This window comes from Zootoca vivipara, chromosome 3, assembly GCF_965207765.1.
Source record: "Zootoca vivipara chromosome 3, rZooViv2.hap1.1, whole genome shotgun sequence".
Lineage (NCBI taxonomy): Eukaryota > Metazoa > Chordata > Lepidosauria > Squamata > Lacertidae > Zootoca > Zootoca vivipara.
Genome location: NC_142586.1, coordinates 22,900,030 through 22,927,822, shown reverse-complemented (window position 1 = coordinate 22,927,822; position 27,793 = coordinate 22,900,030). Strand labels below are relative to the sequence as shown.

Genomic DNA, 27,793 nt, shown 5'->3' with positions numbered 1-27,793 from the left:
GGAAATGTTAGTGTCCTAATGTGTACAAACAGTGCAAAATACTCTAATATGTAACCACTGTTTATAGCAACACTCAGCCAAAGGAATTATTATGACAACTTCCTATTTTCTTGTCTGCAGCTTGCATTTATTAATTCTGCTAAGTGGGAAGATAAAGATCTTGGCAAACATTTTTTTATAATTGGTTGTTTAAAAGATAAGACAGCCTACCATTCATTATTACACTGCATGGCTTGACACCAAGCAGTAGACCAGGAATAGCTCACACATTCAACTATTTACAGATAAACATTTTTTCCCCGTCAACACCCTTCAGCATGTGCTTTATGTTTTATGTTGAGCTATTTATTACTCGGAGGAGTTTTGCACTCAATAGTGTCCTTTACTAGAAGCAGTAAAGTACATTTGTGGCACACTATGGATTTTGCTTCTGGGTAGCAGAAGCTTTTCTTTGGCTTTGGTTTTCTTTGGTTTTCTTTGGTTTTGAAGCAGCAATAATGAAATGCTCTTCCAAGGAAGGGGAGGGCAAGAGAGAAGCTAAGCAATGCCAACTTGGGAGTCACATATTGTCATCATGGCCAGACATTATAAGGAATAGGTTGGGATCAAGGATTTAGTTACCTTTTCAAATCCCATGGGTCTAGCTAGCTCTTCTAAGCCAAGTTGCAATCAACGCAGGCAAAGGTATGGCACACCATAAAAGGATTCTACCCATATACTCTCTGTCCTGCTCTGCACCATGAGAAACTGAACCTCAAAGAGGTGATAAGAAGGTAAAAAGGTAAAGGTAAAGGACCCTTGGACGGTTAAGTCCAGTCAAAGGCGACTATGGGGTTGTGTCGCTTATCTCGCTTTCAAGCCGAGGGAGCCGGCGTTTGTCCACAAACAGTTTTCCGGGTCATATGGGCGGCATGACTAAACTGCTACTGGCGCACTGAGGACCGTGACGAGTGCCAGAGCACATGGAAACGCTGTTTACCTTCCTGCTACAGCGGTACCTATTTATCTACTTGCACTGGCATGCTTTTGAACTGACATAGTCATGAAAGACAGCTTATTTACAAGAAAGAAGATGGGAGAAGAGTATTAAAAGCACCCTTTAAACAATTTAGGAAGAAAAGCTCTGAGGAGTATCAGTAACTGGTGAAGCTACTTGAAAGCAAACCACCAAGGAGGATGTGTTTGATATGATGGGAATGAAGAGCATGATGGAGACACATAAAAGTTCTAGCATGAGAATATTCAGGAAAGGCATCAGTTATAAGAGACAGGAGGGTGTAGGCGCAAAACATATATAACTTTTTAAAAAATGGTGAATGTGGTTGTGATCTATGGAATGTTTACCAGTGGCTGGGGAAACCCAGCCAGATGGGCGGTATAAAATTATAATGATTATGATTACCATGAAAATGATAAGAGAGCATTTCAAAAGGAAATCTCGCTTATCGACCTGTAAGGGAATTTCCATGAAGCAGAAGAGAGCAGTCCTAGTTCTCAATGAGGCAATGGCTGGCTTTTTAACTCTTCTCTTCAGACATTTCTCATATATAGCCAGGGCTGTGTATACTTATGATTAAGAAGAAGGTAGTGCCAAAATTCTGTTGTGTGAAAATTAACACGGTTGTAGTTTGTATATGTTAGGGCAAGTGAAGCATATTTAATTCATTTACTCGGCTTCCGTTAGTACACATGATTTGCAAAGAACACTTTGTGCCGTGCACACTGCTCCAAGACTTCTCAAGGCGGTATTTATCCTCTTTCAAGCATCATCTCAGCAGCTACTAAAGGCTAGATTTTGTTTTAATATATAGAAAAAAGAGAGACCAAGAGTCTAGGAGACTGTACCAGACTGCACAAGATACCACACAATGAACTTATTCTGTGGTTATGCAGACTTGTGAAATTCATACAGCTCAACAACTTTATATGGCTGAAAGTCTCTCTCTCTTTCAAATCACAAATAATGGAAAAAGTAAAAAGAGACTGTTTTGTTAAGTCTTCATTTCTTAATCATGTGACAAAGCATCTAAAAAATACTTCTAAGAAAGATGTTTAAGGTTAAAAAGTACTGTACCATACATACAAGTAGCAATGGAAAACAGACATAGGTGTATCATATTTAAAGTATGCATACAGGAATTCTTTTACATACTATGTGGAATATGTATACCAAGAATCACACACATTTATTCTGTCAGTACTGGATGCTTTCCCCCTTATATAGATGCCTGATCAAGGTTAATATAAATTTTATAAGCCTACCATTTTTCAAGTACAAGGTGCAGTGCACATCATGAAATTAAGTATGCTAAAAAGGACTTTTAGAATCTTTACAATTTAATATCAATTGAGAGTAATTTTACAGAACAGCTAAATATTATTTGCTTTCAGAAACACTTGCCCCATTAATGAGGTTTCTCCAAAAATGCTTTACAGCATCTAAGGCACTGTTGATAAACAGTTTCAAAATCTTCATCAGTCCCCTATAGAAAGAAACAGAGACAAAAGATAAAATGAACCAATTTAAGTTAAACAGATTTCTTTATTGCAACACTGATTGCTACAACACTGATTTTGAGTTGAAAAGGACTAATAGAATTGAATACTTACATAGTACGGATCTTCAATAATAAGCTGTTTTTGCGGATCATAGCTCCCAAGCAGCTCAATCTGAGATTTGCAGTTTTGAACACTATTGCTTTTTCTTTTCAGGTCTCTACAAGACAAAAGTTTAGGCAACTTTTTGTCATTAAGTGGGGCATGTCTTTCTTTTTTAATTTGACACTAGGATGTCCTAAGAGTTTGCAGTGCATAAAGGAAACAAAAATCACAGTGTATAAAGAAAACCCCCCCACACTTTTACCAGTGTGATGTGATTTAGTATACAGCATCTAACACACATATTTTTATGTAATGCTGTACCCAAGTATAATTTATGGAATACGAACACTATGGAGCCAAAAATACTAATGAGATGATCAGGAAATATATGCAACAGTTTCAGAACATTGACTTGAAATGACACCTGGATCCACCAGAAATATAGATTTCATACAGCAGCACGTTCTCCTCTTGCAGAGTAATCCTGGCAATCATTTGCTCAAATGAGGAATAGCTTACTATAATGCAAAAGGTACAATGTTATTCTGTCTATTCTCTTGACTATTCCTAGGGATCATCATCCTTTAGACCAGGCATCCCCAAACTGCGGCCCTCCAGATGTTTTGGCCTACAACTCCCATGATCCCTAGCCTAGCTAACAGGACCAGTGGACAGGGAAGATGGGAATTGTAGTCCAAAACATCTGGAGGGCCGAAGTTTGGGGATGCCTGCTTTAGACTCAGAATGGGGAACCTGTGGTCCTCTAGCTGTGTTTGAATTAAACCCACATCATCTCTATGCATTGGCCATGCTGGCCAGAGCTGAGGGTAGTTCGAGTTCAAGAACACCTGGAAGTTAATCTCTTACCCTTCCCATGTTTTAGATGAAGGGTGTTGTGGGAATACTCTTTAATGGCTCTAGCTTCTATTAGGAGGCACTAAATGTAGCAAACAACCCATTTAGGCTAGAATAATCAGAACTATCATCACCTGTAAGCAAAAAGCACATAGTTTTCACAACTTACCGTAAATTACTTTCATCCATACAAAGCATATAATCAAACGTCAGGAAATCATCTTTTGTAACCTAGAATTTAACAAATATGTGTAAACACTGTTAACAGAGATCCATGTCACAACAATTCTTATTTTTTAAAAAAATGCAAAATGAGGTTAAGCCAGTGTTGCAGTGATGGCAGTTAGCAATACATATTTAAAATTCTAAAGCCAAACAACATTTATGTATGCTGACTGACAGCTGCAAAGCAAGCAATCAAGAAATCAACTGTAGAAAAAGAAAACTGGAGACAGAACAATTAAGTGTTTTAGCATTTGGCCAGGGAACATTTACATAAGTTATTGTTCTTATTATCTCTCAAAAATCAAACACTGTCCAGAAATTCTGGGATAAGGCTGTAATGATTACGACGTAAAAGTATTGTTCAACAATGCACTCTTCCAAAGATGCCATCGGTTTTTCTTTTGAACTGTGATAACATTCAGAGCACATTTTGATGTGTTGAAAATAACAGATGTGAACTATACCAGGCACGTCCAACAGGTAGATCGTGATCTACCGGTAGATCACTGGACATCTGTGGTAGATCACTGGCTCCCCCCAAAGAAGCTCAACAAGTTTGACTCCCCTAAAAGAAGCTTAACACTTTTGCCCTGCACCCCTCAAAAATGGGCGTTCCTCCTTCCTAAAAAAACTCAACAATTTTGACCTGAACCCCCTAAAAGGGGGTAGATCACTGCCAGTTTTTAACTCTGTGAGTAGATCACAGTCTCTTGGGAGTTGGCCACCCCTGAACTATACCATTTAAGCTTTCCTTGTTAAGCTTGTAAATATTGTGGTGGTGGGGGAATCAAGATATCAAAAGAATAGAAGAAAAAGCAGAAGACAGGCAGAACTGTTTGAGTGTTGAGAGGCTCTAATCTATGCTGAGCATAGCTGCCAAGTTTTCCCTTTTCTCACAAGGAAGCCTATTCAGCATAAGGGAATTTCCCTTAAAAAAAGGGATAACTTGGCAGCTATGATGCTGAGTTCTATGGGTTTTACATGAAGTGGACTAAAGGGAGTTTAAGGTCAAAAGGGGCACCAGTGAAGCTAAAGGAACAATATTAAAAAGATCTGGAAATGGGCAAAACAACTAAAGCAAGACCTCACGAAAGGAAAGGAAAAAGTCAGAAGGGAACATGTGACACATCCTTTGTCTAACAGAAATGCTGCAGTTATGAATCCATCTAAACAAGGTCAGGCCTTAAAGGAATTTTGATAAATTATGTGCATTTATTTTAACAACTGAGACATTTAAATCAATATCATTTAGCCATCTTTTATATCCTACAATTGTCTCCTGGAGCAGAGTTGTAGCTGCTGCTTAAGCTCTGAACCAGGAACAGTTTTCACAATGGAAGGAAGCTAACAGAGGGTCTCTGTTGGGACTGGTGTGATTTAACTTGTTTATTAATGAACTGCAACCAGGGGTGAGAAGTTCAAGTCTGCAATCAACACCAAATTCTCTATCTAGCACTATGAAAAGCCCAATGCAATATGACTCAAAAGGATCTCTCTAAACTGGAGGAATGGGCAACAAAATGGCAAACAAGGTTCATTCACCTTGGCTAGCAAAGAAATAAAATAATAACATTCCTAACCATTGAAATAATTTCAGTCAGGGGACAGCTTTAACAGGCTCTGGAACATGGCTTCATCCATGCACTTTACACAGATACTGTTAGAATTTCCACTGCTCCAACCACGATGACTCTGAGTAGTAAAACATTTAATACTTTGCCAATCCATGCGCAATCAAACCTACAGCAGTTACCAAGACTTTTGCACAATCCATAGTTTCCAGAAAACAACGAACAGACTCTTTCTACCTGTCGTGCTTTATGGCCCGTCTGAATGGCATGATTTCTCAGACAACTTAAAGCCCTCGCATCTGGGGCGCGCCCCACATTCCAGTTAGAAACAGCACCGCTGTCTATCACCCACTGTGAACAAGAAGAACATATGCATACATACATTGAAAGCAATATGGGTACAGTACCTGCCTGGCAATATGATTCATTGTAACACCATGTTTCCTCATGCAATTCTGGCCTCGATAATCTGGAGGATTTCCTACTTCATATGTAGATGTTGCTGCACTGTCTATCCTCCACTACAGAAAAACAAGTCAAAATATAATAATAATCTTTATTGCAGTCCAAAAACCCGAAACAGATTCAGAATAAAATGCAGATTCATACAGACAACCCCCCCGGGAGAGGGAGACTGAGACGATATTTGTCTTGAGTATGATGATCTTTGATACGTATGACTACTGAAAGAAACTTTGCCACGTCCACTGTGATATCATTAGACTTGTCGTCCAGACGGTATTTAAGTATAGTAGGCTTCAGATTTACCTGGCCGATTTGCCAGTAGGGGTTTAATCAATAGATCCCTAGCTTCCTCATATTGTCCACAATGCAGTAGGATATGCCTCATACAATCGACGTCCTGAGAGCTATTCTGATAAGGGATGCCTCTCAGTCTTCCATTTAGCACTTCTGATGGAAATACATTTAATCTAGCTTTAGTAAAGAGACACCGATAAGTTGGTACAGACAGATTTCTAAGATATGCAGGTAAGGTCAAAATATTTATATCATGCTAACAGAATGGCAGCTTTGGCAGCTAAAATAAAACTTACCTTGTTTTCAATGTTCCCTTCAGTCACAAGTTTCCTAAAAACTGCTTCTGCTATAGGAGAGCGGCAAATGTTCCCTGTGGAAATAAAGATTCAGTGACTCTAAAATGCCATCTCTCACACCTGTGTTCTTAAGGTGAAACATTCCAGAACCTGTGGAGGTAGATGTGAAGAACTGAAGAAAGCCACAGAGTTCATCAGCTCCCCCTTCTATGCAGTTTCACAGCAGTGTTCACTTCTTGACTTCCACATCTGGCTTGCAAGAAGCCCATTATTGTTCACCAATAGCAACCAACTTTTAGCAGAGGTTGATTGTTACAAGTCAGTACGCACCAGTAGTCTATGGGCTGTATTGGTTTCCAGTAGCATTGCTGACAATGTATTATGACATATTGAATTCTACATCCCCGAAAGACAATTTCACCAACACATTCCCCTGAAATCACCAGCATTTCCAGATTTTAAGCCTAGTTCCTAAGCCACCTAGTGAAATCACAGCCTATGACCTGCAGACTTTTCCACTGAGTAACAACTACCTGCTTTGACTCAAGCTACAAGTACACTGTAATGCAGTCCTTAAAATGCAAGCTGGGCCTCAACAAGGAATTACATGGGGGACACCCTAAGGCAAGGCTGGGTGGCGCAATGCGCCAGGCGGCGCCGCGCTCCACCCGCGGCAGCCGCTTTGGCCAAGGAGGCGGACCACAGCTGGCAGCGTCCCCACCTGTCAGGCCGAGCCCTCCGGCGGCCCTCTGCGCCTGGCCCTGCCCGGTGGAGCGCGAGTCCAGCGTTGCCGTTGCTGGTCCTACTCGCGGCGGGCGAGAAGCAGAAGGCACGGCGTTGCATCGTGGGGGGGGGGAGCGGCACCTTGGAGGTGTGTGAGGCGCAGTTGCTAAAATGAAGCGCGTGCATGCGTCCCCAAGGCAGTGCGTGGCTCCGGCTTTCCAGCTGGGGGAGCGGGGGGGGGCAGGGCGCCAGAGGGATCGCTGAGCCATGGCGCTGGCTAGGATTAAGACGGCCCTGATGGGGGAGGTACTGGTATTAACTCATTTCTGCCCCATCTCCTTTCCCTACAAAAATAATCTTAAATCTGAAACCCTGCAGTTGTTTACTTGGGAGTAAGTTATATTATTTTTAATATGATACTCCCCCCCCCCTAAGTAGACACAGATAGAATTGTGCTACAAGATGAACTATAGGCCAACCTTCTCCTTGCACCTCAACATAATGGGTACAGTGGTACCTCGGGTTACAAACACCTCAGCTTACAAACACTTTGGGTTACAGACTCTGCTAACCTGGAAGTAGTACCCCAGGTTAAGAACTTTGCCCCAGGATGAGAATGGAAATCGTGTGGTGGCAGCGGGAGGCCCCATTAGCTAAAGTGGTACCTCAGGTAAAGAACACTTTCAGGTTAAGAACGGACCTCCTCAACAAATTAAGTTCGTCACCAGAGGTACCGCTGCATAGAATTGGGATTGCCTGACTCAGTGTTTACATTGTGAAGGGGGTCATTAATGGATAATCCCTCTTCTGATACTAAAACAGTAAAGGTAGGATTACTTTTTGGTTTCAGTCTGTTCATCACTCTCCAGCAACACAACTTCCAATGACAACATGCACACATTCTCGTTTTGGCTGACAATGGTCTACAGCAGGCATCCCCAAACTTCAGCCCTCCAGATGTTTTGGACTACAATCCCCATCATCCCTGACCAAAACATCTGGAGGGCCACAGTTTGGGGATGCTTGGTCTACAGTGCAATTTTAACATAGCTACTAAGCATATAATAACTATCTCCTGGGATCTCAATTAGATCAAGAGGGAGTGTCTATCTAGTCCAGCATCCTTTTCACACAGCAGCCAACCAAATGTCCCCAGGAAGCACATAAGCAGGACTAGACAGCACCTTCCCTCTCCAGTATTCTGTCCCCTCCAGCTGCTAGTATTTAGAGGTACACTAACAGCTTCACTCTTCTGTGCTGGAAGAGGACTAGATGAGGCAGAGAAGGGAGAACCCCACCAGCAAAGAGTGTTGGTGGGGTGTTCACAGCCAAATTTCAATACTGATCCTCAAATGGCAGACACTGGCTCTTCAGCTGGCTCTGATGCCATCAGTTGATGGCCATGAGCTCAGCCTAGGATCTGGTGTAGTGAAGAGGCACTTTTTCATGTTGCCCCACTGTGAGTGGTGGGGCTGTGGATGCAGTGGTGTACACACTGCTGCATCAACGCCTGCTGTTGCCAGCCAGGAGTTTTATTTCAGCTCTAGATGCATCTTCAATGTCCAGTCATGGATGAAGCTGTTGATGAACCAATCCTTCATGATACAGGTAGGTAGCAGTGTTGGCCTGAGTCGAAGCAAAATAAAAAAATTCCTTCAGTAGCACCTTAAAGACCAACTAAGTTTATATTTTGGTATGAGCTTTCGTGTGCATGCACAAAAGTGTGCATGCACACGAAAGCTCATACCAAAATATAAACTTAGTTGGTCTTTAAGGTGCTACTGAAGGAATTTTTTTACAATCCTTCATGAGTATGTCTGATCTCCTTTTAAAGTTATCCCTGTCCAATGGCCAAAACCACAGATTGTGGCAGCAAATTAAGTTAACTATGAGTTGCACAAATAGGTATTGTCTTCTAACTATGTCCAATCTACTGCTAATCAATTTAATTGGGTAACGCCCAACTTCCAATCAGTGTTTGAAACTCCCATTGCTCTAGGTGCATTTTGTGATAGGGAATTGTGCGAGCAGCTTTTGAGCTCTGGGCGCAGTACCGCACCCATGATTTCAGATTAAAACTGCAGAATGTAAGGAAAGGAGGACCTTTTTCTGCCTCCCCACTTCCAGCTACTCTCTGAAGACTGGAGAAGAGACCCTCTTAAGAATATTAGGGGGTTGGGCAAGAGAAGGATTAGACCATGTGGAAAATGAACATAGTATTTTAACTGCAGTTCATTCATTTTCAGCTTTGTCTTCTTGTTATTAAAAAGTGTGCATAGACATTCAGTTGTTGCACCCATAACCTAGGTTTAAGGTGCCATTTAGCTCCTAGCTTTCATATCTCTTTTTCTAACACTGCTTCCAGTGAGAGAGAGAAAGAGAGAGCTCTATCTACAGTTTCCACACCATGGTGCCAGACCCTAGTCTAATCCTAGTTGAACATAGTTTCCAAAAGCAACCAACCAGGATTAAAAGCAGGATTTCTAAATGTAGACAGAGAAAAACTATCACTATCATTTGTTTAGAGATATTAAGAGACATCATCTGCTCTCTCAGCTACAGCACCTCCATCATCACAATTTAATCAAGCAAAAAGGTTTCATAAAGTGATATCTCATCTCTACTTCACTTGTGGGAAAAGAAATGAGATATATCAGGCATAATCCACTGAATGATTATTGTGCATGCCTCACTGAAACATGGTCCAGGCTGCAAAACTATGGACAGGGCCCATGTTTAGATGCATCTAATTTTTACCAATTGATACATGTTTCAAAATAGTCATTTCGTGTTTCTCCTGCCCCAGAAGCAATGAGGCTGGGCAGAGTAACAGCAATCTAATAAACAGGTTGTAGCTTCCATAAAATTCATCTCCTGCTTTCATTCTGCAGGGTAGTTTCAGCGCTGGCTATAAGGGAAAGGTTCATCATCCATTTCTTCCAGAGGATTTTTTTGACTGAATACCAGGAGTAGCCAACCTGGGCTGTAATTGTCCCCTATCAACATCTGGTGGCCCCTGAAACCCCAAACGATTTGGCTTCCCTTTTTTTTAACAGAAGTATTATTATTTTTCTCAGCAGGTGACACTGTTGAACCCCAGGACTACATTGGTTTGTCGGCCAATCTAAGAAACAGGGTGAAGGGCCGATGTCCCCTCTTTTTACCGTTGTAAAAGAACCTCTCCTTCTCTCTCTCTGGCATGGCACCATTTTTTAGAAAGTCAGACTTAGGAAACAGGATGTTCTCAAAACAATGCCACACCAGAGAGAGAGAGAGAGAGAGAGAGAGAGAGAGAGAGAGAGAGAGAGAGAGAGAGAGAGAGAGATCTTCTCTCTCTAAGACCTTCTAATAATGACAGCATGCCTGTGGGAATTTTTTTTCCCAAGATAAAGAGATGCTTTATTTTCGCTACCCAGGGCAGCACTGGGGCATTTTGAGTCCTTCCTACACCAGTGATGCCCTAGGAGCAACAGGAATATTAAATATTGTCCCAGCTCCTGCCAACCTAGCAGTTCGAAAGCACGTCAAAGTGCAAGTAGATAAAAAGGTACTGCTCTGGCGGGAAGGTAAATGCCATTTCCGTGCACTGCTCTGGTTTGCCATGCTGGCCACATGACCTGGAAGCTGTACGCCAGCTCCCTCGGCCAATAAAGCGAGATGAGCGCTGCAACCCCAGGGGTCCCCTTTACCTTTATGCACTTTGGAGTAAACCCCATAATTCAGTGGTAAAAGGTAAAGGTAAAGGGACCCCTGACCATTAGGTCCAGTCGTGACCGACTCTGGGGTTGCGCGCTCATCTCGCTTTACTGGCCGAGGGAGCCGGCGTACAGCTTCCAGGTCATGTGGCCAGCATGACAAAGCCACTTCAGGCGAACCAGAGCAGCACACGGAAATGCCGTTTACCTTCCCGCTGTAGCGGTTCCTATTTATCTACTTGCATTTTGACGTGCTTTCGAACTGCTAGGTTGGCAGGAGCTGGGACCAAGCAACGGGAGCTCACCCCGTCGCAGGGATTCGAACCACCGACCTTCTGATCAGCAAGCCCTAGGCTGTGGTTTAACCCACAGCGCCACTTCTGAGCAAGCGTAACAGCATACAGCCTTCATTTCTGTTGTTACTCTTCCCATTTCTTTCTCACATGTGCTGTACACCACAAGAGATCCACAGATATGTTACTCTTCAAGTAGTAAGTAACTTATAGTCTGCTATGTAAAGAATATCCACTACTCCTATTACAAACCAAAAGCAGAGGCTAAGTGATATTTGACCAGCTTTTTATTTTGCAGATCAATGTAAACATAGGACATGCAGTGTAGCATATACCCTATAACATTTCACAGATGACAGAGATGCACCTGCAACTCTGAAATCCTCAAACCAAGAATTATAACCAAAGTCAAATCCCCACGTTAAGAGCATAATAATACAACAAGAGCTTGCTGCATCACGGCCAATGGCCCATTTAATCCAATATCCAGTTCTTAGTGGCAAACCAGATGCTTGCAGGAAACCTGCATGCAGGACATGAGTACAAGACCACTCTCCTCTCCTGTGGTTTCCAACAACTGTTTTTCAGAAGCACACTATCAACAACTGAGGAGGGCAGAGCATAACCATCACAGCTAGTAGCCACTGTTAGCCTTATCCTCCATGAATTTGTCTAATCCTCTTTTAAAGCCATACACAGTGGCCAACACTGCCTCATGTGGGAGTAAGTTCCATAGTTTAACTATCCCTCCATTTGGAGAACTGCCTGTTTACTCCTATTCTCTGCTTCTTGCTACTTAATCAATTCCTGATCCACAAGAGAACCTCTCCTCCTATTCTAAAATTGCTAAGCTTACTCAAGAGTATTTGGTGAGGTGCCTTATTGAAAGTCATTTGAAATTCCAAGTACATTTATGTCAATCAGATTGCCTCCACCTATATGCTTGCTGGCGCTCTCAAAGAACTTTGACAGGTTAGTAATATAGATCTTAAATTTGCAGAAGCTATGCTGGCTCTCCTTCAGCAAGGCTTGCTCATCTATATGTTTGGTTGTTTTATCTAACAATGCTTTCCACCAGTTTTGCAGGGACAGGTGTTAAGCTAAGCAGCCTGTAATTTCCAGGCAAAACACACAAAAACTTTTCCACAGTGCACATACTTATATGCCACATGATGCGATAACCAACTTTCACGGCTTTAAATGCGGGGTATGTGCGTGTTATACAATCTGATGAGGCTACTCGTTGCAATGGCAAGATTGACTCCTGCATCAGAGGCAGTATGCTGGGGATCACGGTATGTTGCAGGCAGATTCCCACAGGCTCCTTTGAGGGTCACCATGAGAACAGGATGATGCAGCAGATGAGCCTTCAAGTCTGGTGTGAAGGAGCCGTTCATATGCTTTCTGCAGACATACCATCCACTTTAGAGGGCTGTATCCAATACGGCTGTGCAATAAATTGCCATACCTTTAAATACCAGTATTGAAATAACATCGTGACAAGTGGCTGAAGGATACTTTGCAGGCACATAATATGCAGGCACAGTGTCTCCAGCTTTGTTTGCTCTCTCCCTCCTCCCCCCTAACCAGTAAGAAATGAAGATAAGCCCTCACACAAACCAGCAAACTCTTTCAGCTTCAAAGGTATCTTTCCACTTACAGATCAGCTAATTTTGCACAGCCTGCTAACAATCCGGTGGGACCCTCTACTGCTGCAGGGAGGTGCAGCAAGGCCCTCTGCTACAAAGTGCCGTCACAGCATCCATCACTGTCCCTCTGCTGCCATGGGGAGGCCCAGCAAGGCTTTCTGCTGCTGTGAGGAAGTGTGATGCACCCTCCACCACTGCAGGGAGGTATAGTAGGACCCTTTGCTTTTGTGGGGGGCGGGCAGCAAGGCCCTCCACCACCACAGATATATATCGTGATATATCGAGGTATCATATTTAGCTGGTGATATATCGTGATGTGGAAAACAAGATATCGCCCAGCCCCTAGTATCCAAGTTGTATCTTACCTTCCCAACTCAGCCATTCCTCAGGGGACGTGATGGTGGTGGGAAACCACTAAACTCACCAGTGCCCCTTCCCATTACTAGGATAAATGTAGTTCTGCCAGTGCCACAGAGGAAGGTGGAAGATCTGAACCAGGAGATCGTCAGAAAGTAGGGTTGCCACCTGTCCTGTATAATACAGGATTATCCCGCATTTGATAGTTGATAGTTTTGTCCTGTATTTTAGGTCTTCACTCTCTCTCTGCCAAGTTACAGACCCCTCCTAATGCATGAGTTTGAAAGGGCGCATATTTAAGCTCCTGATAGCCAAGCACAAAGAGATTTACAAATTCATGTGTATGTGTGAGCATGTGTGTGCATGTGTGACAAAATTCCAAAGAGGCCATCCTATTAGTCTGCAATGGATTGTAATCGGGGTGGGTGGGGGGTGGTGGTGGTTCAGTTGGTGCCGAAGTGACTAAAAAAAACTAACTGTCCCCCAACCGCACAGCACTGCATTTTGCCATATCATATACAGGTACACTAAGTAAAAGAACATATGCTTTACCACTCCACCCCATTCTCTCCAGTTCCCCCCCTTTCTCCCCAACTCCTATACTACTGCATATAACACCAAAGTCTCGCAACAAATGTAACTGATCTGAAGAAAACACAATCTGAAGATTATTATTATTATTATTATTATTTTAAAAAATGGAAACCTTACTCAGGGGCTTCTTTGAGGGGTCACCATGAGAACAGGATGCTGCACCAGGGTAAGCTTTTAAGCCTGATGCTGAGGGGGCTCTTTGCAGGCTCTAAGCAGACCTATACCCCCAACCCACCCCCACCCCCATGGAAGGCTGCAGCCAAGTTGTATCTTAACTTCCCAACTCAGCCATTCCTCCCTTGGGCCGTGTGTGTGTGTGTGTGTGTGTGAGAGAGAGAGAGAGAGAGAGAAGGTGATGTTGGGAAACCACTAAACAAAACTCATCAAGGCCAATTCCCATTACTAGGATTGAGGTAGGCCTGTCTGTGCCCCAGAGGAAGGTGGGGGGGGGTATGTGAACCAGCAGTGTGAACACGGTGGTTTTCTTATATATACAGTGGTACCTCAGTTTATGAACACAATTGGTTCTGGAAGTCTGTTCGTAAACTGAAGCATTCATAAACTGAAGCGAACTTTCCCATTGAAAGTAATGGAAAGTGGATTAATCTGTTCCAGACGGTCCGCAGGGTACTTAAACTGAAGCGTTCATAAACTGAAGCGAACTTTCCCATTGAAAGTAATGGAAAATGGATTAATCCGTTCCAGATGGGTCCGCGGTGTTCATAAACCGAGGTGTTCATAAACCGAGGTTCCACTGTATATTATTTTAAAAAACCGGGGGCGTGTGTGTTATGTAAAGCAGTCTCCTTCCAGCACCACAGAGAGCAAAGCAAGGCAGCTTCTGTCCTACTCCAAATGTAAATGTTTCTCGCTTCTAGACAGCTCTTGTATGTACAAGTTTTGAGAGATTTAGTGGTAACACGGGATTCCACTCTGGCTGCCCATCTCTTTCCTGACCAGTAAGAATGCCTTGGCTCTTCTAACTGCTCCTGGCTTAGCTCTTCTGGTATACAGTAATTGGGGGAAGAAACAGGACAGCTTAAAGACAGAGAACTGAATAATATGAATGTGCACCACATTTCCAAGTCCATGAACATATTTTGTTAGCTTGCATAACACCTATTATTATTATTATTATTATTATTATTATTATTATTATTATTATTATTATTATTATTTTCTTGTTCTTGTTACTACTACTACCCACTCTGGGTGGCTTCCAACACACAGAAAAGTATAATAATGAAACCCCATGCGTTTTGGTTTTTTTTTAAAAAAAGCTGCGTCTTTACCTCCCACATTCTCCACCCCCACTTTCCACTCACCCAGGCAAACGAATAAAACGGACTTAGCATCCTCGGCCGCCATGCTCTCTCTCTTTCTCTTTCTTTCTTTCAGGAACCGCCAACAGGAAGCAGCAGCAAAAGAGGCAGTTCGGAGGCCCTCGCAACTGTCGCGAAAAGCCGCCCTTCCCGCTTTACCGCAGCTGACAGCCGTCCACGTATAATGCCTGCGTGGGGTGTGGGGTACGAAATGTGAAGGATTTGAAATAATTATTTATTTTATTTTATTAATTCCCTGTCAGGAGTTGACGCCACCGCGCTTCTCTTGCGCGGCTTCGATTCCAACGTTAGAAAAAGAAAATCAGGCGCGTGGTTTAGACGACTATCGCGCTTCACGCCCGCCCATGCACCTGCTCCAGGTGAGCGGCAGCACCACCAGCTGCTGCTGCTGCTGCAGCTGCCTCTTACAAGGCGGGGTCTTTAGAGTGGAACGCAGGGATAGTTTCTGTCGCGAGTGGTTGGCTGCATTGCTGTAGTAGATACTCCCGAGGCTTTTCCGAGCCAGGGGTGGGTGTGGATGGTACCATCTTGGAAGTAGTAAGTATGTTTGGTTGGTGTGGATTTGAGGGAGGTGGGAATTTGAAAGGGGGGGGGGCGAGAAAGGAAATTGAGTTTTGGGGGAAAGTATACGTGGGGTGTGTCTTGCCCATATTTCATAGCTGCCAAGTTATCCCTTTTTTACAGGGATTTTCCCTTATGCTGAATAGGATTCCTCGCGAGAAAAGGGAAAACTTGGCAGCTATGATATTTATTCCCCAAGTTTCCCTAGTTCTTCCCTGTCTAGTTCTAAGTCCAGTTTTTTTTTTCCACATGAGCGGCTTGGAAATCTTTAAAAGAGGGGCTGGTAAATCATTATTAAATTATTATTTAAAAAGAGTGAAACAAGTCCACTGATAAATTAATAGGACTGCCCTAGTGTAAGTCACTTTTAGAATTACAGACTCGAGTCCAGTTATTGGAGAGTTTGTTTTATGTTCCTTGTTCAGTCAAAAGATGATTGTAATGTGTAATGGTGTAGTGGCCCAGAAAACCCAGTCAGGTGGGTGCGGTACAAATACAGTATTATTATTACTATCATCATCATACTAAATTGGTGCAAACTAGCCAAAATCCTCATTTATGTTGTATTAACATGTGTGTTATTCCTATTTTTATTGCCAGTCAGATGGGTGGGATACAAATGTTGTTGTTGTTGTTGTTGTTGTTTGTTATTGGACTAAATAGGTGCAAACTAGCCAAAATCCCCATTTATGTAATATTAACATGTTTGTTACTATATTCCTATTTTTATTGTATTCCATGATTTCCTTATGCCTTTAATTGCACTCTGCATTTTTGTGGCAGCATAAAAGCTAATTAATGATAAAAGCTAATTAATGCCCATCTAATGAAACCGTATAGGCTAATTGATATGCATTCATAATAATAGTGGCTAGAATGTGTTTTTCAAGAGTTAATGTAGATTACGAAAATAATCCATACAACAGCCCTGTAAACCAGGCCAATATAGTTATCTGCGAATTGCAGATAGGGGTGGGGACTGAAATTGAGAGGGTGGTGGATTTCCTAAGACCACCACCTGTGGCCAAAGTGGGATTTAAACTTCTTGTTACCTGGCATTAATTGTTAATGCCCTCATAATTTTGCAATGGGAAAAATAGCTCAGAGTCATATTATTGGCATACTTATCCCACTCTTTGGCTGAAAATGGTTAAGTAGGACCTGTTTGCATGCAAATGAAGATGGGGGTGCGAAATCACTGCTACAACAAAGTCATGAATTTCTCCATCATCTGCTGTGAGCACCTGTAAGTTTTTTTTGCCAATGACCAAAGAGTTTGCCATGGTGTCAAAAGTAACCTGGAAATCCAGTCCAAAGGAACTACTGTATTATAAATCCCTCTGCATGCACTCACTTACCGGTATTATCCTCTGAATGTACCTCGGGACCTGGAAGGGTGATGGTGAAGAACTGTTGCCTGGTGAATTTTGGTAATTGTTGTTCTTGGCTATTGAAGTTTAAATTTTATTTAAATAAAAAACAATTTATCCTAAGTATCCATCATATACCTACAAAAGCCAACACGTCTAGCTGTGGTCAATGTTCTCTGCTTTTCTCTGAAATCTCTGGCTTTGATAATTGTGTAATGTATTTTATTTTGTTTTGTGTATTTTGTTTTGAATTGGTTTCAGCTACATCTTAAAAATGTTTGTATCCATACTAGGCAGTCCCATGCAGCAAGACCCAAAATTGGCTTTAGTATCTTATTTTATTCTACAGAACCAAGATACAACTAATAAGCATCTTCCTTTGCACTTATAGAACTAAATTAGTGATAGCAAACTATTGGAAATCCCTAAATACAAATCTCTTCAGAGCTTGGATCTCACAAGTATGGGACATCATTCTTATGGACAAATTAACTGTTTACAAAAGGTGCATTGCATCCAAAACAAAACAAAAAACCCAGACGTTTTCTATAAAGCATGGTATGCCTTTATTGCCTTGGTAAAATTGGTTGATCATTGTTTCCATACATTATATCACATGTAACACTATGGAACAACACCTTTAGTTGACTGCCTATAGCTGATATATATTTTCCTCACTTACCAAGCTCTGTATTCCGCCTTGATAATTGTCTAGTAAATCAATGAAAAACAATTTAAAAAGAGAAAGCGTATTTTACCGAGTCAGGATTTTGGCTTTGTCTAACTCAGTATTGTCTACACCAGGGGTAGGCAACCTAAGGCCCGGGGACCGGATGTGGTCCAATCGCCTTCTCAATCCGGCCCGGGGACGGTCCGGGAATCAGCGTGTTTTTACATGAGTACAATGTGTGCTTTTATTTAAAATGCATCTCTGGGTTATTTGTGGGGCATAGGAATTCGTTCATTATTTTCCCCAAAAATATAGTCTGGCCCACCACATGGTCTGAGGGACAGTGGACCGGCCCACGGCTGAAAAAGGTTGCTGACGCCTGGTCTACACTGACTAGCAGCAGTTGCCAAGGGTTTCAGGAGAGGTTTCCCCCCCAGTTTACCTGGAGATACCAGAAGCTAGGACCACAGCTGTCCTCTGTTGTGTATGTGGACACCTGACTGCTACAAAAACATTGTCTGAAAGCCTGAATTACAAAAAGTTACATGGTTCTCTAGCATTGCTTTCCTTTTCAGTTTTGCTTCCCAAAAATATTGCAGTCATCTAATATCTATGTATGTGTTCGCAGCCACTTAAAAAGGTAAATTCAAGCAAATATTTTCATTCTCCTCTGCTGCTCAGCTGCTGTCATATTATTTTACCCTTTAGCTTTCATTCAGCAAGATTATCCTGCCTAGGAGGAGGCTGGGGAGTTCAGTCTGTGCGTACTTAGATGCTTATTTCAAGCTGTTTCAAATATGAAGGTAATTTGCTGTGAGATTCATAAAATCCTTCTGATAATATTTTGTCATTTGGGTTGAAATCCTATACCCACAGCATCCTATACCCACAGCAAATTACCTTCATATTTGAAACAGCTTGAAATAAGCATCTAAGTACGCACAGACTGAACTCCCCAGCCGCCTCCTAAGGAGCAAGCCCCACAGAACTTAACGTGACTTTTTCTGAGTAGTGGTAGGTAGGATTGTTAGATTCCCTATGGACTTCCCCGAAAAGGGATTCAGGGCTGCATTTCATTATTGTTTATGCCGCCAGTGAATTTTGCCCTTAGATATCACTTTGTGTGTCCAGTGACAAGGTTCCCATAGCAAACATAAAACTGAACTTAACAACTGATTAAAACATGTGCCTTTTAATAATAATAATAATAATAATAATAATAATAATAATAAATTTTTATTTATACCCCGCCCTCCCCAGTCAAAAACCGGGCTCAGGGCGGCTGACACCAACAGAACCACAATAAAACATAAAAACAATTAATTAAAATACAGATTAAAATACAGTATTAAAATTTAAAGTGCAGCCTCATTTCAAGTAGGCCATAAGTGGCTGACATCAACAGAACCACAATAAAACATAAAAACAATTAGTTAAAATACAGATTAAAATACAGTATTAAAATTTAAAGTGCAGCCTCATTTCAAGTAGGCCATAAATCCAAGCCATGAGGGAGAAAAACACAGGGGTCAGGCTGAGTCTAACCCAAAGGCCAGGCGGAACAGCTCTGTCTTGCAGGCCCTGCGGAAAGATGACAAATCCCGCAGGGCCCTGGTCTCCTGGGAAAGAGCGTTCCACCAGGTTGGGGCCAGTACTGAAAAGGCCCTGGCTCTAGTAGAGGCCAATCTAGCCATCTTATGACTCGGGATCTCCAGAATATTATTGTTTGTGGACCTTAAGGTCCTCCGCGGGGCATACCAGGAGAGGCGGTCCCGTAGGTACCTTGTATGTGTACCTTGTATGTGATGTTTTAAAATGGCGTGTATTTACTATGATTGTGGCGTTGTACAGTTTGAAAGTATAATTGAAAATGTAATTAAACTCTGATAACCATGTGCAGCCAGATTTCCAACAAACCATCTTGATGGCTCTCTCTCTCTCTCTCTCTTGCTGATAAGAAAGTTTTGCAAGTCGGGTTTGTTGCGCTGGGATATAAATTCTTTCCACCTGCTCTGTTCATGTTTTTGTGCAAGACTTCTTGATGACACCCCCCTTCCTTCATGAACAAGGAAGACCTCAGAGGTACTCAAAGGATAACTTGATTGGCACAGTGCATTTGCAAAACTATCTTCCACCCAATCCTTGCTCCAGATTTTGTTGTACTGAGCAATTTCATTGGAGGGAGTTTTCTCCTTTCTTGATACCTCATGCTCTTCTCTCTTTCTGGCCCCTTATTTTGGACACAGCTGACCTTGTGTCTAATAGCTTGTTTGTATATTAATACCTTAATTTTGAGAACTATTTCACCTGAGAAATGATGAGCAGATTAGTTTTGCCTTCTGTTATCTTACTGGGTGGATCTCTGTTAACTCATACACATTGTTTGTTTATGGATATATTACTCCATTGTATAGGGTTGGCAGTGTTTTGAGTTTCTCATCTGGATCTAAGTCAAAGGAGTTTAAAAATCCCCAACTATTTCACATTCTGTGACTGCAGTCCTATACTCAACAGGGCTTCTGTTAATACTGTATTTGAAAAATCTTTACCAGCTCTCATGTACACTGCCTGTATTATCCTGCCACCATCAGTCATTTTAACTTCTCTTGAGGACTAAAATGAAGTCAGACATTTGCGTTGTATTGATGGCAAACTATTCTCTGTGAGGTCAACTCTTTCTCTTCAAATCCCTCCTGCAAAACCTGCCACCTTGGTGAAGCCTTTGTTGCAATCTGCTCGTGCATTAGTGACGAAAACTAAGCCTTAAATGCATGCAATTTCATGAGAGCACATTCTTCCCCTGTGGCCTCTCTGCTGTGTATCTTGTTAGATTGTAAGCTCCTCAAGAAAAACTCCTGTCCTTTCCTATGCTGCAAGCGCAATGGACAATGATGGCACTGTGTTAAATGAATGAGGTTTCTGCAATCATTCCTTAGGTGAAAAGTATTTCAAGGCTATGCCAAAAATTTAATGGTTCTGCCACCTAAGCTATTCACATATTTACTTTTGCTCCTCAGTAACTTTTAACACCTCAGTAATCCAGATAAAATGTTTTAACCTTTGTAGCTCAGCCTAAGTGCCCATGCTTTTAAGTAGCTTACTGTTTAATAATACTCAGGTCCAGTGTGGGTGAATGGGTGGAATGTACACAATTTGACTACTAACAATAGGTTTTGTGCTCCATAGCCATTGTGGTTTACATTTTTATTCTTGTGACAGCAATGAAGGACAGGTATTTATAAAGTATTTCAAGAGGACCCAAAATAATGTGGTTCTGTTTTGATTCCCCCCCTCCCCTTGGGCTAATGGAGATTGCAGTGGAACCTTATTTACCGTGTTTCTCATATTATAAGACATGTCTTATATTTATTTTTTCCTCAAAAAAACACACTATGGCTTATTTTCAAGGGATGTCTTATTTTTTTCCTCCTCCTCCTGCCGCGGCCGGCATTGCTGCTGCGCCTATCACTATGTCTTATTTTCGGGGTATGGCTTATATTCCATGAATGCTTAAAAATCCTGCTATGGCTTATTTTATGGGTATGTCTTAAAATATGAGAAACAGGGTATTTTAAACCATCTCAAAATGAAATGAGAAATGAGCCTCTACTTTGCAGAGATACTCAGCCAACACAGCACTGTTAGTCCCAATTCTAATTGCAGACTTCAAGCTTTTAAAAACCTGCCTGTTTTCCTGTTTTGCCGTATGCTTGACTCACGTAGGTTCGATGTCATCATTCTTCAATCAGCTCTGGCATAATCACCCCAAAGCCATCAGCCAGTAAGTCCCTTTGCTGGGACTTAATCTGCATTTTAAGGTTGCCTGCTGCACCTCTTGCTTGCTCATTGGTAGAATAAAATTGGATCAATTTTTTCATTTAGCTTGACACACGCTTCAGAGCTACCAGTGAAAGAATGTGTCATTTCTCCATAGGCTCAATACTCAAAAATAGCAAATTGTACTGTGGAATGATTCTCCACAGTCATGTCTTTATGTTGATAATGGAGGAGATAGTGGTAGCATTATATGGTGTTACTAAGCAAGACATTTGTTCCAGATTGTCAGGGATGCAACATAAGCGGACTGAAACAAATGTTACCAGCTCTTTGGAACTAACAGATGCGTCTTACCCCCCTTTTGAAAGAGTCATGTTTTGGTTATAATACTCCTTTATATTCCCTCTCCTTTCAGTGAATAACCCTATACCTTCCAATTTGAAGTCGGAAGCAAAGAAGGCAGCTAAGATTTTAAGAGAATTTACAGAAATCACTTCTAGAAATGGCCCTGACAAGATCATACCTGGTTAGTAAAAGAGTTTTTCTTTTTGTTGATCACAACTTGAGTTTGTTTGTTTTTTCTAGAGCTAAGTTTCCCTCTAGTCTGTCTTTGTGAGTTCACCAGATTAAAGGCCTGGGAGCTGCATTTGGTAACATGAAATGGATTGTGTGATGATGATTTTTTTTTTTTTAAAGAGCCCCTGTTACATTTTGTAATCCCAGCTTTCTATAAACTGTTTCCCGGAAAGAATCTGGTATCGCAGTCTAGGAAAAAGCAGTGGCCCAAGGTACGTCCTGCAAAATCATTTGCAATGTACAGTCGTACCTTGGATTCCGAACGCCCTGGAACTCGGGACGTTTTGGCTCCCGAATGCCGCAAACCCAGAAGTGATTGCTCCAGTTTGTGAACGTTCTTTTGGAACCCAAATGTCCGACGGGGCTTCCTGCAGCCAACCAGAAGCCGCTATTTGGTTTTCGAACGTTTTGGAAGTCGAATGGACTTCTGGAACAAATTCCGTTCGACTTCCAAGGTACGACTACTTCTTTTCAACTGGTCCCCGTAACATGCCAGTTAAATGGCAATCTGGTTATTCCTTTCCTACCTCTCTGCTTTTAATAATCAATAGCACACGCAGAAGGGCAAGCTTCAAAACTAGCTTGCCCATGGGCCCCAGATTTGAAAGTGAAACTAAGGTCTGTCCCCCAGACTTCATTGACTTCCTTGATCAAGAGTATCAAAGCAAAATTGTGCCTCAAAGTATCATGTCTCTGCATAACAACTTAAATAATAATAATAAACTCTCCCCCCCCCCTAATTGGGAGTGGTTAAGGTTGCCATACGTCTTGGAAATCCTGGACATGTCCTCTTTGTGGGGGCCTACATGCCCATTTGGGGGGGTTTTTACAATTATAAGCAAATATCTGGGTTTGTGGTTTCTTAAAAAACTGTGTGTGTGCGGGCAACCCGAGCTCTGTCTCTATAATGGGCTCTGGCACCGGCAGCTGAAAAAAAAAATTGGGCGATCGCACAAAAAAGCTCAAAAACTTTTTTTTTTGGTCCAAATTTTTCCCTTTGGAAATATGGCAACCCTAGTAGCGGTTCCATAATATATAACTTTAATTTCATTATTTGCAGCCCATGTAATTGCCAAAGCAAAAGGTCTTGCAGTCTTGTCTGTCATCAAAGCTGGGTTTTTGGTAACAGCTCGAGGAGGCAGTGGGATTGTTCTGGCTCGCCTGCCTAATGGAAGTAAGTTTGCCCTTTCCTCATTTTAAAACAGTCCAAATGCTTCTCGTGCACAAAAAGATGCCGAGAGTTTTTCATGCTTTAACAGGGCTTGCGTGTCCATTGGGATGAAATTGTGAGCTATTATGAATCAGGCATATCTGGCAACTACCCTCCTAGCTGAACATATAGGATGTTGAATCTTAGGCCCCCATCACAAATTTCACTACTTTGAAGTATGTGTCTGTTCATCTGTTTGATTATCTGGCTGAGTATATTTATGCACTATAAAAATGGGAAGATAGTGGGTGGGCAGAGAAGGTTAGATCATTCTATCAGGGTTTATTCAGTTGTACAAAAAGAAATCAGTCTCATGATGTCCAGGAGCGTAATAGCGAAGTTAAAGTACAGAACTGTGTGCTGTTCCCTAGACCAGATCCCCTCCCGCAATTCAGTTTGTGCGAAGGCGCTCGTTGAAAACAAAAATCCTAAACCTGAGACAGAATTGTCTTACTGGTGGAGGCATGTTTCAAAGGCACATATCTGTGTCCTTTTGCTGGCAGGCACTGAGAGCTTCCGTAATCTCCGAAGAATAGCTCACAAACAAATGTTCCCTTTGTCTTGAGTTTATACTTGGTCGTAAAAAGCAGCTTGCGATTTGCTGTTTTGAAAACACTGCATAGAACATAATGGGAGCATTCCTGTATGGTATGTGAGAGTCCTGTTCGGTTAGTTCCAATGACTAAAAATGAGCAGCTCCATGTTTGTTTTAGAAGAAGTATATTTACCTCTGGGGCTCTCCAGATGATAGGCTTCAGTTCCCATCAGCCCCAGGTCGCACAAGCAGTGGTGAGAGAGGATAGGAGTTGTAGCCCCTCTAGATGTTGTTGGGTTACAAGTTCCCTCTTCATGTAATAGATGCCCAGTGACATCCTTGGAACTGTCTTAAGAACATAAGAAGATCCTACTGGGTCAAACGAATGGCTCATCTACTCCAGCTAGGGCTGGCCTGCCTAAGAGGCAAGGCAAGGCAAGGCAAGGCAAGGCAAGGCAAGGCAAGGCAAGGCAAGGCAAGGCAAGGCAAGGCAAGGCAAGGCAAGGCAAGGCAAGGCAAGGCAAGGCAAGGCAAGGCAAGGCAAGGCAAGGCAGGCAATTGCCTCAGAAGGCAGGATGCCCAGGGGGAGTGAGAATGCATCTCCCGTTGCCACAGTTGCAGCAACAGCTGTGGTGGTCTCCTTTGAGACCGGATCTCCTACTTCATTGGAAGTCCAAATGCCACCTCTACAACGGCCTCTTGGTGAGTAGGAGGGACTGCTGGTCTCCTCCCAGCCTTGTTCTCAATGTTGATCTTTATTCCTCTCCTCGTTCCTGATGGGTAGATCTTCACTCACCCCTTCTTCCCTAGTGGAGGGTGCTGTTTTGTGGTCCGCCTCAGCTGCCAAAATGTCTTGGGGCAGGCCTGAGTCCAGAATCCTGTTCTTTCAGTGGCCAGACACAAACACAGGACCTCGGTCGCAAAAACCAGCGTGGACACATTTTACGAAGAATAATGAGACAGTAGCGTCTCTCCACTTGCCACACTTCCTTCTATTGACATGGCAGATAGTCTGACAATTAGTGGCTGGCAGAAGCTAATGAAGGGTTTGAAAGGAATTTGGTTCCTGTTAAGATTCCCAAACAAAAGTTTGTGGCTTGATTAGTTTGTAGCACATGATGTGGCTTGCCTTACTCGAGCCTTCTAAATTTTACCAAAACTGTCTGGATTTTGTAGTTTCTACAGCTGTGCATGAGTTTCAAAACTGGGAGCAAAATAAAACATTTTGAAGAACGGCTTCCAGCTTTCCTCAGCACACTTTGACCTAGACATTTGTATCATGCTTTTCAAAATGACCTACGTATTATATTACCGGTACATACATATTTTTGTTTGAATGTGCAGTCTTTCATTTGCAAATCGGTATTGGAACAAAATATTCAGCGTTGTAGAAATGCCTGAACTGTATGTAGCACGATCATGAAGCGATTTCCTTCGAAGTTATTTTTCTTTGGGAGTAAAGCTTTGCAGAATGGCATGGGGTTATTTGCAAATGAACTTCAAATATGAGAGTCTAATACAACAGCATCCTCTTTTCCTGTTGCACCTCCCTATCCTGTTCACTTCTAAAGTAAAATGCTCTGCATGTTCACAGTGTGTTTCTGTTTCTCTTCTAGTCTGGTCAGCTCCATCTGCCATCGGTATAGCTGGCCTGGGTGGCGGATTTGAAATCGGAATCGAGGCAAGTTAATGCTGCAACGTTCAGTTAGTTAGAAAACACACACACACACACATTTTGATTGACTCCTAATTAATTGGGCAGAGATTTTAAATTATGATGATATACGTAGTAAAACTTACAGATGATGATCCTGTGTGTGAAAGGGGGCGGAATGGTTCTCTTTTAAGACAGTGCTTGCTGCAACAGTTGTGTTTATCACACAGTAACACAGAGAGCATGTCTTCCTCCTTTAGGACTATCCCCCCCCCCTGCATGCAAACTTATGCAGATTTGATATGTGATTGACTCATATATGGTTCAATAAGATTTTCTTTATATTGGGCGACAGCACTTTTTAAAGCATTCATATTTGCATTCATATTTATGATAGTCATACCTTGGTTTTCAAACAGCCTAGTTTTTGAACATTTTGGCTCCCAAATGCCGCAACCCGGGAAGTGACTGTTCTGGTTTGCAAACTGTTTTTGGAAACCGAACGTCCTGCAGCCAATCAGAAGCCGCACTTTGGTTTCTGAGTTTTGGAAGTCCATCAGACTTTTGGAACGGATTCCATTCGACTTCCAAGGTATGACTGTACTTCTTTATGGTAGCTAGACTACAAGAGGCTCAGTTGTAGTCAGGAATGGAGAACCCATGCATTTCCAGATGATGTTGGATTTGCAACTCCCATCAGTTTCAGCTAGCATAGCCAATGCTTAGGAATTGGCTGTGATCACTTAGGAACGCTGTGATCACTAAAAGTCAGCATGGGTTTCTGAAAAATAAGTCATGTCAGACTAATCTGATCTCATTTTTTGACAGAATTACAAGCCTGGTAGATGAAGGGAATGCTGTGGATATAGCCTATCTTGATTTCAGCAAGGCCTTTGACAAGGTGCCCCATGATATTCTTGTAAAGAAGCTGGTAAAATCTGGGCTAGACAATGCTACCATTCAGTGGATTTCTAGCTGGCTGACTGACCGAACCCAAAGGGTGCTCATCAATGGCTCCTCCTCATCCTGGAGGGTAGTGACTAGTGGGGTGTCACAGGGTTCTGTCTTGGGCCCAGTCTTATTCAACATCTTTATCAATGACTTGGATGATGGGCTTGAGGGCATCCTGAGCAAGTTTGCAGATGACACCAAATTGGGAGGGGTGGCTAATACCCCAGAGGACAGGATCACACTTCAAAATGACCTTAATAGATTAGGCAACTGGGCCAAAGCAAACAAGATGAATTTTAACAAGGAGAAATGTAAAGTACTACACTTGGGCAAAAAAAATAAAAAATGAAAGGCACAAATACAGGATGGGAGACACCTGGCTTGAGAGCAGTACATGTGAAAAGGATCTAGGGGTCCTGGTAGACCACAAACTTGGCATGAGTCAACAGTGTGATGCAGCAGCTAAAAAAGCCAATGCAATTCTGGGCTGCATCAATAGGAGTATAGCGTCTAGATCAAGGGAAGTAATAGTACCACTGTATTCTGCTCTGGTCAGACCTCACCTGGAGTACTGTGTCCAGTTCTGGGCACCACAGTTCAAGAAGGATACTGACAAGCTGGAACGTGTCCAGAGGAGGGCAACCAAAATGGTCAAAGGCCTGGAAACAATGCCTTATGAGGAACGGCTTAGGGAGCTGGGTATGTTTAGCCTGGAGAAGGTTAAGGGGTGATATGATAGCCATGTTCAAATATATTAAAGGGTGCCATATAGAGGAGGGTGAAAGGTTGTTTTCTGCTGCTCCAGAGAAGCGGACACAGAGCAATGGATTCAAACTACAAGAAAGAAGATTCCACCTAAACATTAGGAAGAACTTCCTGACAGTAAGAGCTGTTCGACAGTGGAATTTGCTGCCAAGAAGTGTGGTGGAGTCTCCTTCTTTGGAGGTCTTTAAGCAGAGGCTTGACAGCTTAAAGACCTGTTGGTGTTTCCTGCTTGGCAGGGGGTTGGACTGGATGGCCCTTGTGGTCTCTTCCAACTCTATGATTCTATGAATGATTGGAGTTGTAGCCTGGATAGCTCCATTGATTAGAGCATGGTGCTGATAATCCCCAGGTTGCAAGTTCGATCTCCATATGGGGACAGCTGCATATTCCTGCATTGCAAGGGGTTGGATTGGATGATTCTCGGGGACCCTTCCAACTCTCCAATCTACGATTCTGTGAACATCTACAGCAGTGTTTCCCAACTTGTGTCTCCAGCTGGGGCTACAGTTCCCACCCCTCACCACTGTTCTTGCTAGCTAGGGGTGATGAGAGTTGTAGTCCAAAAACAGCTCGAGACCCAAGTTGGGAAGCACTGAGCTAGAGGGTCAAAGTCCTGTGATATGGGACTTTTGGCAGGGACTTTTGTATCCCATCCTGTGTCTTTCAAGTGTCAGTGATGGCAGACAAAAAAGAGATTGCTTGCCTATCTTGTACATTCATTTGCCAAACTAAAGCACAGCTATAATGCTTTTCCTTGAGAATT

At 42.4% G+C, this 27,793-nt stretch overlaps 2 protein-coding genes across 5 annotated transcripts in view; one reads left to right on the top strand and one right to left on the bottom strand.

Moving 5' to 3' along the window:
- Positions 1-1,984: 1,984 nt before the first annotated feature.
- Positions 1,985-15,017, bottom strand: ACP1 (acid phosphatase 1). 2 transcript variants are annotated; one of them, XM_035109928.3, is made up of 6 exons: positions 14,944-15,017; positions 6,308-6,381; positions 5,660-5,773; positions 3,626-3,687; positions 2,611-2,716; positions 1,985-2,483 (listed from the first exon to the last, which is right to left on the bottom strand). In XM_035109928.3, the coding sequence occupies exons 1-6, from the start codon at positions 14,984-14,986 to the stop codon at positions 2,406-2,408; spliced, it is 477 nt and encodes a 158-aa protein (XP_034965819.1). In that variant the 5' UTR covers positions 14,987-15,017; the 3' UTR covers positions 1,985-2,405. The 2 variants fall into 2 exon arrangements, with proteins under 2 accessions (XP_034965819.1, XP_034965820.1); XM_035109929.3 differs by lacking the exon at positions 5,660-5,773 and adding an exon at positions 5,490-5,603.
- A 280-nt stretch (positions 15,018-15,297) lies between these two features.
- The window catches only part of SH3YL1 (SH3 and SYLF domain containing 1), a 28,262-nt gene continuing 15,766 nt past the window's right edge, over positions 15,298-27,793 (top strand). The window contains exons 1-4 of one of the 3 annotated variants that reach the window (XM_035109930.3): positions 15,298-15,498; positions 21,755-21,865; positions 22,976-23,089; positions 25,277-25,341. In XM_035109930.3, coding sequence (XP_034965821.1) covers position 15,498; positions 21,755-21,865; positions 22,976-23,089; positions 25,277-25,341 — 291 coding nt within the window. In that variant the 5' untranslated portion in view covers positions 15,298-15,497. Of the gene's footprint in view, positions 15,499-21,754; positions 21,866-22,975; positions 23,090-25,276; positions 25,342-27,793 lie in introns of those variants that run through there. The other 2 variants (XM_088665680.1, XM_088665681.1) reach the window with 2 other exon arrangements.